This window comes from Mytilus edulis, chromosome 14 (genome assembly GCF_963676685.1).
Source record: "Mytilus edulis chromosome 14, xbMytEdul2.2, whole genome shotgun sequence".
NCBI lineage: Eukaryota > Metazoa > Mollusca > Bivalvia > Mytilida > Mytilidae > Mytilus > Mytilus edulis.
The window spans coordinates 13,333,529-13,349,852 of NC_092357.1; the positions used below are offsets into that span (position 1 = coordinate 13,333,529).

The 16,324-nt window shown below is 32.4% G+C and overlaps 1 protein-coding gene across 1 annotated transcript; it reads right to left on the minus strand.

Annotated features, from left to right (window-relative positions):
* Positions 1-2,095: 2,095 nt before the first annotated feature.
* LOC139503115 (uncharacterized) lies at positions 2,096-8,420 on the minus strand. The gene is made up of 2 exons (XM_071292820.1): positions 7,182-8,420; positions 2,096-2,193 (listed from the first exon to the last, which is right to left on the minus strand). Exons 1-2 carry the CDS (start codon positions 8,376-8,378, stop codon positions 2,149-2,151), a joined length of 1,242 nt encoding a protein of 413 aa, XP_071148921.1. The 5' UTR covers positions 8,379-8,420; the 3' UTR covers positions 2,096-2,148.
* Positions 8,421-16,324: the final 7,904 nt, after the last annotated feature.

Genomic DNA, 16,324 nt, shown 5'->3' on the forward strand with positions numbered 1-16,324 from the left:
ATCAAATTAAGGTTTATGATTCACCATAATAGTCGGTTGAGAACAAAGCTTCATGATAAGATATGAAGTTTATATCTCCAAGTTGATACGACATTCTTAAACTTGCTGGTACTATCATGATTGCCTTGATATAGGATAGTAACTGACAATGAAGTCATTTAATAAAAGTTCGAAGAGTTTATCCGTTTTTTTTACAGACTGCAGGCCGTCATTGTGGTTTTTTAATCTGACAGTTTTCGAATATCTGTGTCACATTATATATGGTAGGGTTCGTGTTGCTCAATCGTTTTTCTTTGTAGTGATTTGTGGATTTGTTCGTGTTATTCGTCGTGTTAAGATTTATTCCACAGCGTTATGAATTTTCTCTCTTTTAGTTTTTAGACCACAAATTCATAATCCTGACCTATTCATCCACATTGTGCAATTCTCACAGCTTTCGCAATATTACCTTAAATTGAACTTCATATAAACCAGCACATCTTGAAATTGCAAAAATAATCACCTTTTTACATGCTAATTTTCCACATTATAATTGTCTTGTAAGAAAGAATTGATCTTTGGAATACAACTACTACTAAAGAAAACCCCTGGTTGTCTGGGAATCTTAAATAAGTATACTATGGAGCGCATAAATCCTCAATTTTTAATGCAATCTCATAGACAATTTAATTTTGGTTCAAATTAATTTAAATATATTTCTCTTTCACCGAAGGTATCATGTCTGCACACGCGACGATTAGTTTTTTTAAACAATGTCATCAGACGCACTATTTTGTGTAATAGTAGGGATACTTTTACATATGATCGAAATTGGAGGGAGTGAATTGCTGGTCTGATACTTTTACATACCTTTTTACTCACAACAAACGTGATACAAATGTGTTGTTTTAATTGTGTAAGTGCGTGTGAATTAAGTTTAAAATTATCTGGTAAACATCCCCTTTAAAAAACGTAAAGGATACTATGGACCTAATCAATCTGAAAACACAAAATGTATTAAACAAACAGTTGTGATTCTTAAAACTGTAATAACCTTGCATAGTTTGTGGATATTATCTTTTCTACTTGCTTCTACTGCTTCTTTGATATGGTTGAATGTCATGTTAACAATACTATTCCGGCATTGTATCAGAATTTCAAAGCTCCATTTTTGTGGATCCTCAGTGTCCAACATATCAACTTTAGAGGTGGACAATCCCAAACGTATAGCCAGTTCTCGGACGTTATTTCTACTGAACAATAGTGACATACGGCTTAAGTCTAATTCTGAAGGCGTCTCTTTTAAAAAGTCTTCATTTGTGACTGATTGTATCAAATAAGAATATAAAAATAACAAATTATATGAATCTTCATCTAAATGTTGTAACCTTTGGCATTACAGTGTGCTCATTTAACTGTCGACTTTGTAATCAATAGAACAATTGTCATATATAAATGGGTTTTGTAATATCAGTAGATTTGATTGTTATTTGTTTGTTTGTTTGTTATTGAGCAAGATAAATAAACAAAACCTGATCTGTACAGTAATTTAAAAGTGGTAAATGTGGCAAATACAATAACTGGGAGATAAATTTAAGTTCGGTACTTTGGTATTTCGTGTTTTGTGCATCTTACCAATCTGATAAGGCAACTCCTCTCTAACTGATTTATGATGAGTTGTTGCACCACCGTTCTAGGTATGGGAGAGGATCGGTTTCTTACATATTATTATCGCCACATTATATGAATATCTCTCACAACAAGGACATACATTGTACTCAAGTGGATGCTTTGATACGCACATTTTGGTTATACATATCATTCATTATGATGTTTTACATTTTGGTATGTCAGGCCTTTTATAAGCTCACTACAAAATATGCACTATGTTCATTGTTGAAAAAGGGGGCCTTGTTGGCAAATTACTATGAGCCAAACTACTTTATGTATAGCATGTCAACGCTGAGGTTGTGAAATCTAATCCTGTACGATATAAGTGCAATCGACTACAGTCTTAATTGACTTTGATTTTCAATTTTCTTACTAAAGGTTGGTTTTTGCCCAGGGCTATCCGACTTCTTCAGCATTTATTGTTTTTTAAAGACACAATAATGTTCGAGACCAAGATTTTTGATACAAATAACAAAATACGAATACTATACTACCGACTCAGAATACAATACCTGGACATCCTGCTTTACATTCATCTTCATTCTAAAACAAATAATCAATAAATACTAATAGTTTCGTTTGAAAATTTATAAAATAAATCAACCGCGAAAAGATTGGGCAACGTTAAGTCATAATTTTGGTTATGTAAATAGTACCAGGCTTATAATGTGATGCACCAGACGTGCTTTTCGTCTACATTAGACTCATCAGTGACGTTCAGATCAAAATATTTCGAATGCCAAACAAGTATAAAGTTGAAGAGCATTGAGGACCTGAAATTCAAATAAGTTATGCCAAATACGACTAATGTAATATATGCCTGGGATGAGAAAATACTTAGTAATTCGAATAATTCATTCTTTTGTAAACAGTAAATTAATAAAAATGACCATATAATTGAAATTCTTGTCAAAACCCAGGTGCTGACTACTAAAACATCAACAGTGGCATAGACCCATTGGTGTAAATAATTAGAGCCGATCGACTTTTTTTGCTTAATCTATCTCGGTATCTTCATTGAGCTGGGAGTATAGGTTAGGTGAATATGAATGGGAAAATGCAATGACAAATTTTAATTTGAAATATTGGATATTTCAGAAGGGCCATTGCGAAGATAACATAGATGCTGACACGCGGTGTCAGATTAACTTTCACTTCAATCGACCCTTATGTGCCTAAAAGAATAACAACAGAGACCATTACATTTCAATTATGCTGTTTAGAACTTAAAAATGTAATCGTTTTGGTAGTATGAGTGACAAGATCGAGCCTTCTATATCTGTACTATTTCTATCTCAAGAATAAATTACCTAAGCTGTATTTGAAAATAAAACTTTAAGAATGTTTGGTCCTCAATGCTCTTATTATTTGTCATTTGTTTCATCCGAGTGTCACTGCTGAATCTTTTGTAGACGAATCGCGCGTTTGGCGGAAATATATAATTAGGTCTTTCCACTTTTCTGTGGAAAGACCTATTGTTTTTCTTCTGATTATTTTTTTTTTTTCTTCCGCCTAATTTTGTTCTTGCGATAAACATTTGTTTCGCAATATGTCGCTTAGGTATTTTGTATATGATATCGAACAGTTTATGCGCTTTTGAAAATTACCCTGCGTAAACAAATACTTTTCTTTGTAGGAGTTATCTCCCCAAACACTGTTTTCCTTGTTAGCGCATCTCCTTCGCAACCGTAAAAGATTATGACAAATTTATTTTACAAAATTGCTCATTATATCCTTCGCATGATTTGTCCTTTTTTGACCGAAGCGATATGACCGCTCCATATGAGAGTTATTTCCCCTTATGCATCTGATATAAGTGATTTGAATTTCTATCTTATTAACCATAAGTGATAGAGACCTAGGATCTTTTGATTTGAGGTCCTTGGTCCCAAAAAATGAAAATTAGGTCAAGGTCAAAGGTCAAGGTCATATTTTAATATTTGAATTTGGCTTATTTTCACTTATTTCCAAAGACTGTATAAGCTATCAACAAATTATTTTTACTAAATTGTTAGTTGCGACATGTCGTAAGATGTAAAATTTGATTGCAAGCGTACGTTGAATGTGAAAGGGAGTTTTCTCCCCTCTTGTATTAAAAAATACGCGTTTGGTGATATAACTCATTAAATAGATATAATTAAGACCTATGGTCTTTTGATTTGAGGTCCTTGGTTTATGACCTTGAAATTGATCTCAAGGTCATAGCTTAATTTGACGTTCTATATTTTGACCTTTGCTTTTATTCTATATGTATACATGATAAAGATATACAACTTTTAGAAAAAGGTATCAAGCCATTTAACCTTGAAAAAAAACAACCGGAAGTGACCTTTTGTAAACCGGAAGTAGCTATTTTTTGTACTTTATTAATATAAAAGTATATAGAACCAGATATTTTTGGAATCGGTTTCAAGTAAATATTTAAATATAATCGGAAGTAACATTTTTCAAACCGGAAGTAACAAATTATCTCCCTTATTTAAAAAAAAATGTATGGAAACAATATATTTTTGGAATCAGCTTACTAGGAGCTATCATTTGACAATTGAAATGACATTTTAAACTTAGTTTCACAACTTTTCATATCAAAAAGGATGGAAAGACCTTCAATTGTTCTCTGAATTTTTTTTTTTTTTTCTTCCGCCTAATTTTGTTCTTGCGATAAACATTTGTTTTGCAATATGTCGCTTAGATATTTGGTATATGATATCGAACAATTGATGCGCTTTTGAAGTTTACCCTGCGTAACCGAAAACTTTTCTTTGTAGGAGTAATCTCCCCAAACACTGTTTTCCTTGTGAGCGCAACTCCTTCGCAAACGTAAAATATTATGACAAATTTATTTTACAAAATTGCTCGTTATATCCTTTGCATGATTTGTCCTATTTCGACCGAAGTGATATGAATGCTCCATACGAGAGTTATTTCCCCTTATTCATTTGATATAAGTGAATTGCATTTCTAACTGGTAAACCATAATTGATAGAGACCTAGGATCTTTTGATCTGAGGTCCTTGGTCCAAAAAAATGAAAATTAGGTCAAGGTCAAAGGTCAAGGTCATATTCTAATTTTTGAATATGGCTCATTTCCACTCATTTCCAAAAAACGTTTAAGATATCGACAAATTATTTTTTCTAAATCGTTTGTTGTGACATGTCGTAACACGTAAATTTTGATTGCAAGGGTACGTTGAATGTGAAAGGGAGTTTTCTCCCCTTTGGTATTTAAAAATACGCGTATGGTGATATAACTCATTAACTAAACATAATTAAGACCTATGGTCTTTTGATTTGAGGTTCTTGGTTAATGACCTTGAAATTGATCACAAGGTCATAGCTTAATTTGACGTTCTAGATTTTGACCTTTGCTTTTACCCCATCTGTATACATAATAAAGTCATGAGACTTTTTGACAAACGGTATCAAACCATTTAAACTTAAAAAAACAACCGGAAGTGACCTTCTGTAAACCGGAAGTAGCTATTTATTGTACTTTATTACATAAAAGTATAAAAAACAAGATATTTTTGGAATCAGTGTCAAGTAAATAGTCAAATATTATCGGAAATAGAGTTTTTCAAACCGGAAGTAAGAAATTATCTCCCTTATCTAAAAAAATATTGTTTAGAAACCATATATTTTTGGAATCAGCGTACAATAAGCTATCATTTGACGATTGAAATGACATTTTAAACCTATTTTTACACCTTTCATATTAAAATACATTGTTTTGGTGGAAAGACCTTCAATTGTTCTCTGAACAATTGGTTTTTAATTATTTTTTTTTTCTTCCGCCAATTTTTTTTACCTTCGCTGTTTTTTGTTTCACAAGATGTCGCTTAGATATATGGTATATGATATCGAACAGTTAATACGCTTCTCAAACTGACACCGCGTAACAAAAAACTTAACCTTGTAAGAGTTATCTCCCCGAACACTGTTTTTCTTGTTATCTCTAAGGCTTCGCAACCATATAACAAACCGACAAATTTATTTTACCAAATTGCTCGTTACATCCTCAGTATGATTTTATTTATTTTGACCGAAGCTATCCGGGGACTCCATATGAGCGTTATCCCCCCTTTTGTATATGATATAAGTGAAATGCATTTCTAACTGGTAAACCATAAGTGATAGAGACCTATGGTCTTTTGATTTAAGATCCTTGGTCCTAAAAAATGAAAATTAGGTCAAGGTCAAAGGTCAAGGTCACATTCTAAATTTTGATTTTGGCTTATTTTCACTTATTTTCATTAACCTTATAAGATATCGACAAATTATTTTTCCTAAATTGTTAGTTGCGACATGTCGTAACTTATAAATTTTGGTTGCAAGGGTGCGTAGACAATAAATGGGAGTTTTTGCCCCTCTTATATTTAGAATTATGCGTAAAGTGATATTACTCATGAACCATACATATTAAGGAACTATTGTCTTTTGATTCGAGATGTTTAGTCTATGACCTTGAAATTGAGGTCAAGGTCAAAGGTTAATTGGACGTTCTAGATTTTGACCTTTGCTCTAAATTCATATTTATACATCATAAAGCCATAGGAACTGACATTTTCAACTGAATTTTAATACTTTCATATCAAAATAGATCTTTATAAGTTGAAAGACCTTCAATTGTTCTTTGAACAATTGGTTTTTAATTTTAATCTGGGTTTCTTTGATGACTTAATTATTTATTATGAATGTTTTGTTTTGTTCCTTTTTATAACTTTTTCAAATTATTTTCTAGTCTTCGCGTTGTTGTTTTTTTAAAATTTTATAGTGTCTGACTTGACAAAGTTTATATAGTGAAAAACAAAAATGTATTTTTTTATTAAAAGCAGCAGTTTTCCTTACTTGGATTATAAAAGAGCATTATTAAAAGGATTAGTTTAAAAATAAACGTCTTTCCGATCTTTATCCTTTAGATTAAAATCATATCGTACGAGAACATACAAAAACATTATAAACTGAAAACGACTGCAATGTACCTAGTTTTATGACTTATCGGTTTTACGCATGTTAAGTTTAATAGAACAATTCTTATGTTTCAGTCTTTATAATGTTTTTATTCCTGAATGCTCGTACTTTATTTAGATTCGAGCGTAAATTATGAGTCGTGATGTAGCCGAAATGTCTACTCTTGTATCCTTGTATCTATGTTTGTTTATCTTTATCTTTAATTTTAGTGAATTGTGTTAACGTGACAGCCTTTAATCAATAAACAGTTTTGAACGAATTTATGTACATTTTCTGTAAAAACACAATGTAATTTCATATCATATGTGTTCAATGCCTTTACAACAACACGAACGGTACATCATTAACTGCATTTTCGACAACAAATATCTCTGCAGTGAAACTCTAGCCCAAGATATTAATGATTTTTACACAAAAAAAAAAAATCATAAATGTTAAGTTATCATATACTTATATCACAAAGTACTAAACTCACGGGGAAATTATTGTTTTTGATTAATTTATAAGGTATAAAACAAAGTTCAATAACAAATTGCACATATCTTGGAAAATAAATATACCTTTCCTGAAAACCACGATGTGATTATGTGAATTTTGTGCTTAATGCCATGAGCAGGACATATCCAAATGTCGCCTATGTCTGGTAGTTCGTTGACTTGGAGGACACATGGGTTATCTGGTGCGTTACAACATATTCTGGTTATAAAGGATGCATTACTGGTGTTATGCTGATCGCTGCTTGCTCTAATATACAACTGACTTATTTTCTCCAAGGCAGAAGTTAAACATTCAGTTATGCTGGAAGCAAGATCCCTCATTATTAATGAATTCGTTCTGGCATGAACTAGACGGGCAATAATCCGCTTATCTTCGCAGAGAATGTGCAGATCTAAAGAAGGATCTACGGTGAACACAGCTGATCTATGAAATAGCATGTCCTTGTTGGTCTGTCCATACTTTTTCACTGCCCAGACATATAGACAGTAACTTATAAATCTAAAGGATAATGCAGGGGGTATCATCAATGATGACGATTCAAAGGCTATGGCAATACTCCTCTGTGTGAAATTAGCTGACTGAAGGTATCCAGAGTCATCATTTGTACGTACCATACTTGCAATATAGTAGAAGTCAGCAGGGATACGTTTTCTGTCATTGTCGTATATCTTTGGGTCTACCAAAATATCCAGATGGGTCATGCCATCCAATAGATATTCCTTGTGCTTGTAAAAATCACGATATTGTTCTTTTTTCCAAATGTTTTGGATTGCTGTTTTTGAGACCACTCCTTCCTTATTCATTACATCCCATAAAGCTTCTCTATTTTTGTCTCCTTCACAGAATGTTCTATCAGTAATAATTGATTTAAAAGCATCAATAAGGAAGGTTGGAGACAAAACGACATGTGTATTCAACTTTTCTTCATCGAAGTACAAAACCTTGCCGATTGAATGTTGAAATTTCAGAAAAACCTTCAACTCAGTTTCTGACAGTGGTCTAATAGACTGCAATGAATTTATTTCGTTTAGTTGCTCTAGCGTTATCAGAGGGATGTTGCGTTTGATCAGCGATGCAAATTCTAATTCCAGAGCGATAAAACACTTCGGTAGAGGTTCACCCCATGTAAGTTGTTTTTCTGATTCTCTGCTGATTACATCCTTAATTGTTTTCATCTCAAGGTCATCTTTATCTTCAGCGTTTACAAATATCAAATCATCTATCACCAAATGATTCGTAAATGGTGTGTGTTTAAACATATTCCTGATCTCATTAAATATTTCATTTCTTCTATTTTCAACTACATTCTGAAAAAAAACCAGATCTGTTAAAATAGTTTTTGACAAATAAAATTGAGAATAGAAATTGGGAATGTGTAAAAGAGACAACAACCCAACCATAGAACAGAAAACAGCCGAAGCCCACCAATAGGTCTTCAATGCAGCGAGAAACTCCAAACCAGAGGAGTTCTTCAGCTGACACCTACACACATATGTAAACTAGTTGAGTGATAATGGACGTCATACTAAACTCCGAAGTATACACAAGAAAATAAAATTTAAAATCATACAAGACTAACAATAGCCATAGGCTCCTGGCTTTGGACAGGCGCAAACTTGCAACTTACCTTTAGTGAAATAACATTAAACATGTTTAATCATCTGATGTACAGAATAAACATTGAATGTTATAAAAGGAGATTTGAAAAGATTGGTAATGAGACAACTATCCACAAGAGTTCAGTTCAAACAAATAGACACAAGAAATCATAGATCACCATACTGCCTTCATTTATAAGACACATGTTTACTGTCTAGTCAGCTATAAACATGATGAAAGGTCCCGACATAAAAAAAAAACCAACAGCGGAAGTATTTACTTTCTTCGGTCACTTCAGGACATTTCTGATTTATTTTGTCTGCAGACTTAGCTTTGATTTCTTATTACGGTGTATTATCAAGCCTGATTAGTCATAATTGTTCTTTTTCACCGAATGTACGATGTATTACAAACTGAAGCAGCTGACTTCGTTTGTTTATCTTCATTTGTTAATGGCGTCAAATCCACGTGACACATTGGATCATCCATTCCAATTAAATTGCTTTATTGTCAATTAGATTATTTTTGGTCTAAGGCAATTATAATATCTGATTGTATGATATTGTTTAAAGTAGTTTGCAATTAATTGGGGGTGTATTTAACAGGAAACCTCATTATTAGCATCGAAATTTGACATCCTTGGAATTTTTATGAATTTGCTGATGATCATAATATCGATCTCTTCATATTGAACGTACTTTTGTTTTTTGAAATATATATGTATATTGCGTTTTAAAAAAAAAATATTGATCATTTTGGTGTTCAAACAACAGTGCATACATACATTTTTACAAGTGAATGGCATGACATTTATGGCATTGTTATACTTTTGATAAGTGAACGATGTGAATACTCCGTATCTGATACATCTTAAGAATACTTTAGAATATATACTAGTTATCATTTTAAAAAAAAATTCTGTCGACAAATGACTCGTGTTTGTCTTTAGAAAGATATAAATATTCTTATATCTCTAGAAGTCTTTTAAAAAAATTGAGAAAAACTTGCACAGATATTAACAGTCTGTCTAATTGTGTGTTCTTTACATAATTAATGTAATACTTTGCCTGTGGAATACAATGATTTAAAACTAAATTATCAGAATTCAATACACCAAGAATGACAATGACTTTATTCAAAAATATTTTACTTCGAAAACTAAATACCACCAATTAGAAAATTCTCTCCAAATTTTTTTATATCTGTACATTCAAATATTTATTCTCTATACTTTCTATTTCAAGTTTCAAATTCAAATCTGCTCAACAATAAATCCTCTAAAGCAAAGAGGAAAAGAATGCTGTAAAAACATGTTTTTATTTGGAGTCATAATCTGACAGAAATCTTTATATCCACATGATGCGAAGCGATAACAGCTGTACTTAAAAATTGGAGCTCTCGATAGGATACTTTTGAATAACTTCCGGTGTACTACCATTCTATACTAAAACTATTAATATCACGTTGTATTTTAATTACATAAGATTTTGATACATGTGTTGATGAAACGACATAATTAAGCCTTGATATTGCAAGTTATTTAAGAAATACAATTTTACCGATCAAGGAAAACTCCTTATCATTTTCATCATTAATTCATTTTTTTTCTATGCATGCATCCGAATTAGAACAAAAAATATTTAACAATACTTTTAGATATTTGGATGATATATTGGCTTTCAATAATGACGACTTCAGTATGTATACTAAAGAAATATTGCATATCGTTAATTATTCCTTTTTAGATGGTGACGTTCCCTTGTCACCATCTTATGGGGTTTATATATCTCAACTTGTACGATTCGCTCGTGTATTTAACGACATATTAAATTTTAGCGAGATAAATTCATGTATTACTGAAAAATTATTACACCAGAGTTTTCGATATCACAAACAATTCAAACCATTTACTTAATTTTATCATTGATCTAGGGAAATCATTCGTAAATATAACTCAACATGCAGACATCTTATACGTTCAGGTATTTCACATCCAATCTTTTATGTCTATATTTTTTACAAAGCACAAAAATGTCAGTATTCACCTCAAAAGCTAACAAAATCTTTAAACAGACTTTTAAAGAAGGGATACAGTTACGATACTGTTGTCAGGTCATTTAAAGATTGCATATTTTGGCTTTAATATTGATTCACTTATAGGGTCTTTGCATCGGAATTAAACACATTTATTCTAAAACCAGTTGTTGGCATGACAAGGGTTATGTTCTTCTCTTATAAGTCATGATGTTATAATAGACCTTTTCAACATCTCTCGACACCTACAGTTGAGAACGACTACGACAGGTAAAATGTGAAGGGTCGTCTCAAAAATAAAAAAATAAATGAGATCATTATTGATTTTATTGCTTTCAATCATTGACAATGATAAAACTTTCATACAGAGTCCAAATGACATGTTTTTTTTTTTAATTTGTTATAAAGAAAATGATAGACTTTAAGTCACATTTCATCTTTTAGACATTTAGCTTCTAGCTGTCCCGGTTGAATTTGGAAAACGAAAAGAACAAATCATGTTTTATTGTAGTTGATATTTTAAAATTAAACAATGATTATGTTGGTTTACAAGGGCGGCACATGTCTGTTAGTTTTTGCCTTGGATGCCTCCATAATGTACTCAATACTTTGTATCATTTCAATTCACCAAGTTGGTGTTCCACTTGAATTCTGTATTCACCAATCACTGCTTAAATGTTGTAGCATTGAAACGAGGGGTCAATTATATTTTTTTTCAAAATTCATCAAGGAAAAACTTTACCTCGAACAAGATATCTTGAAGCGGAGAAGACCGTAGTTGATAATAATAATAATAAACAAGAATGTGTCCAAAGTACACGGATGCCCCACTCGCACTATCATTTTCCATGTTTTATGGTCTTTGAAATTGGGTAAATATCTAATTTGGCATTAAAATTAGAAAGATTACACTATAGGGAACATGTGTACTAAGTTTCAAGTTGATTGGACTTCAATTTCATCAAAAACTACATTGACCAAAAACTTTAACCTAAAGCAGGACGAACGAACGAACGAACGAACGAACGGACGGACGAACGAACGAACGGAGCCACAGACCAGAAAACATAATGCCCCTCTACTATCGTAGGTGGGGCATAAAAAAAACCTGATCTTTTCCTTCGACCTAAAAAATCAATATGTAATTATGTAAAAATTGAAAATGTACATCGACTGAGGTGAAGATCGGTGGAAAAACACAAAGTTGGTCGTCTTCACAAGTGTGATACGGACGGACCAGTATTCTTTTTCATTTTTGAAAAACATCATAAAAGCTTTTACACCAACAAATGTATGGTAGACGTTTCCCCTTTCGGGGATATCCAGAAATCGAGAAAGGGAAATCAAGAAATTGAGAAATCGGGAAATCGAGAAATAGAGAAAGCAAAAACGCAAAATCGAGAATTCATTTCGCGTTTTAGCGTTTTCGTGTTTCCTCTTTCGTGTTTTGGCGTTTTTGCTTTCTTGATTTCTCGATTTCCCGATTTCCCGATTTTCTCAATTTCTCGATTTCTCGAATTCCCAATTTCGCGTTTGCAAAATGAACGGAGAATTCACGAAAACGCGAAAAGGCGAAATAAATGGCCGCATCCGGCTACCATACATATATTTATTTATTTATTTGGTTGATATATATTCTTAAACTATATAGTCAAAACAGTATAAAACCGCCAATCCAGTATGTTACGTGATGATAATCATGATGATTTTTGTCTTTGAGACGACCCATCCATTTTACCTGTAAACTGTAGGTGTCATTAGTCGGTGTCGAGAGATGTTGAAAAGGTTTTATACTAACCCCCTAACAGGAGGGATAGTGCCTGATATTTATACAATGAAGACATACTCTTTCAATCAGTTTAATGTAGGTCTTGAGCTGGCTTGTCAGTTACCGCTAGTAGTTTGTTGTTATTTATGTATTATAATTGTCATTTTGTTTATTTTCTTTTGTTTCATATTCTGAAATCGAACTCGGACTTCTCTTTAACTGAGTTTTACTGTGCGTATTGTTGTGCGTTTAATTTTTCTATACTGGCTTGAGGTATAAGAAGAGGGTTGATATATATAAAAAAACATGTTTAACCCTGCCTAAATTTTGAGCCTGTCCCATGTCAGGAGCCTCTTGATTTTGTAAGTTTTGTACTATTTTTAATTTTAGTTTCATGTTTATAATTCGGAGTTTAGTATGACGTCCATTACCACTCAACTAGTACATATTTGTTTAGGCGCCAACTGAAGAACGCCTCCGGTTGCTTGATTTTCTCGCTGCATTTAAGACCCATTAGTGGCCTTCCGCTGTTGTCTGCTCTATACATGCTATAGTCGGTTTGTTGTCTCTTTGACACAGTCACCATTTCCATTCTCAATGTTAAGCCATGTCTTTAAACGCATTAAATTTTATACCTAAAACTATCTGCCCATTTAATAGGAAGGGAACATTCTTTGTTAATTTTTATCAATCCATATTGCTTCGGTTTTTGAAAAATTGACTTTTGACCCGGAACACTTCTCAGAATCGTTTAAAGAATCCAATAAAATTTGAGCGGAAAATACATCTGTCAAAAAACAAGTGGTATCATCAATCTGTTAACTGTGAAATTTTTATTTCAGTATCCACAAATTTTCTTCTAGATATCTGATTGTTTTTACGAATACGTATTGCCAGCAGTTCAACGGCCAAATTAAAGAAATAAGTATTAAGCTAAGACCCATTTCCGGAAATTGCTACCAATATCCAATATTAAAAAAACCAATGCTTTTTGAATAAATTTCCATTCTAGCGTATCAAACACGTTTTCGGTAATTTTTAAAGTAGTAAACAATATATCAGCAGTGAGTCGTAGATTTTAACCAATGTATCTACCAGCCACATATCCCGTCTTATCCGGATCTATAAGTTTTTGAAGAAATAATTTCTTTCTTTCTGCAATAACTTTGGCTAATAATTTGTAAAAAAAATTAAAGAGAGAAAGAGGACGCCTGTATTTTCCTTTGAATAAGAGCCAGAATACCCAATATTTGGCGTATTGAGAGGATTCCGGATCGTAGCAATATTCAGAGCTTTCCTAAACATTTTTTTTTATATCAATTCAAATTTTTTTTTTAACTCAGCAGTTAGCCCGTCTATATCAGGGTTTTTACTACTTTTAAATGGTTTCAAAACTTTAACAAACTCAGATTCTGAAAAATCTGCATCGCAGATATCCTTTCAAGATCTGTAAGCTTAGGAATGAAATTCAAATTATAATCACCTCAATATTTATCAAGGTCTTTTTTTTTTTAGAAGTTTCTATCTTCGTTCAGATTTTTTTTCATTGCCTTCGCACTGCTCGTCGTGTTAAATTATAATAGCCCCTCTTTGTTTGATTGTTTTCGTTTTGCTCTTAATCGTTTTTAATAATATCTAATTCAATGAAAAGTGTATTCATATCTTTATCTACATTGTAAATATAATGGCCGGCACTCGGCTAACCGAGGGATTGGTCGGTTAATCTATATTGAGTATGCGGCTATATCGGCTGTTGGTCTGCTAATCGGGTTGGCTAAAGTCTGTTAATCAGGTGTTTTCGAAAAAAGCATTGCAAGGTCAGTATTTCATTGTATAACTTCTGAAATACATTTTTATCATAAAAAGTATTCATGTTTAACAAAACAATTCAATGTACTTAATCCAGTGGTGTAATTTTTTTTTCTTGCTTTGATAAACGATCTTTAAAATGAAAAGGCGGGTTACTCATCAATTTTAATCAGTCCTCCTCATAACTTTGTTGAAGCAGTTTCTGTGTAAGGAACACACTCCTGTATATGAAGTCCGTATAGTGTGAACAAGTACGAGAATAACGTATCAATTGTGATATGTAAACACCATACGAAGGGGTAGAGGGTATGTTACTGCTGAGAAATGAGAAATTGATAATTGGGAAGTTGAAATCGTCCCGTTTATCATAAATTTTCGTGTGAAGTCGTCCGTCTGCGTCAATAATGAGGAAAATATCAAGGTATGAAGCAGTCCTTCTAGTATCAGTAGTATCCCTAATTTCAAGTTCGCTGGGATATATGAGATGTAAGCATTGGCTGAAGTATGGGTTATTCAATGATAGAACATCATCAATATATCGGAAAGTAAAATTAAAGAATTTCGCAAGGTGCTTTTTCTTTTTGTCTTTTAGAAGGTTCTGAATGAATTCTGCTTCATACGAGTACAAAAACAAATCGGCCAGCAGGAGTGCACAATTAGTACCCATTAGAATACCGACGGTCTGTTGAAATATAAATCCTCCAAACTCAACACATATATTGTCGATCAAAAAGTCCAGCATTTTGATAATATCATCTTCAGTATATTTTCTGGAAGATTCAGTGTGATTCTTCACAAAATATGAATTATTGTAACCCAAAACAAGACATTTGTATCTACGATTCCAATTTTTATAGAAAAAGCTCTGTTTTATAAGATGGTGAAGTCGATCTTTCAACTGAGCATGGAGAATAGTAGTGTATAGCGTAGAAAAATCAAAAGTCTTTATGTTGCTGCAAAATTGCAAAGGTTGTGATCGAAGATTAAACAGTAAAACTTAAGATAACCAAATGAAGCTGCATTCGCTCCTTTCCATTTACTTCTTAAGAATGATTTGTAAACAACATATGATTAAGTAATAGAAGAAAAGAATCAGTCGGATGATGCTGACGAATTAGGGTTTAACGTCCAGTGACAAATATCATGTACATACATGTATGAGAACGACAACACGTTATATGTACCCTGTGTTGTATTAGAAAAACACTTTCGGTCGGATTTTAGAACGTGCTTCTTTGAACAGACTCAAAAATTAAGGCAAATAGAAAACATAAATAATAAATTCATACAAATTCTAGCGGCCAATCTATATTACGCTATATTGAAGTGACACCGTTCAATAAAAAGCAAAGAAGTCAAAACTAAAATGATCTTACTAGAAGGATACTGTTGCACCGTATTGTCATATTGTTTTTACTCAGGAACGTCTTATTTAGAACCTTTTTAATGGGAAAATATAAAGGTAGCAAAACTATTGTCGTGGCTAAATAACTCTTAACTGACACAATTTGAATTGTCCGACCCATTAACATACTTTATTCCCATAATTTTCACTTAAACGTATCATTATTCACGTTTTATTACAATTATGAAATATTAACTAATGTCAATTTTTTTTTAGAACCAATTTACTATTTTGTGTCCATTAAATGATATCTAAAATAGTTTGTTTCGCCTTTTATTGAAAAAAAATTCTATGCGTATAAGCACTAAAACAACAAACCTGCGCGAAGCCTTTTAGTTATGCTGAAAACTACGCTGACTAGGAAATGTTTTACAGGTGGAAAATGTTCTATGATAGATATCATTTTTATCAGACACTTTTCCTTTTTTTAATTTGGTTCTAATAATATGCCAACAATCTGTATATTTAGACATTAAATTGAGCGTTTTACTCTTAACATACGTACAACCATCCCGATAAGCAGACCAAACGCCCAAATAGCATCATACTCAATATAGATTAACCGACCAATCTCTCGGTTAGCCGAGTGT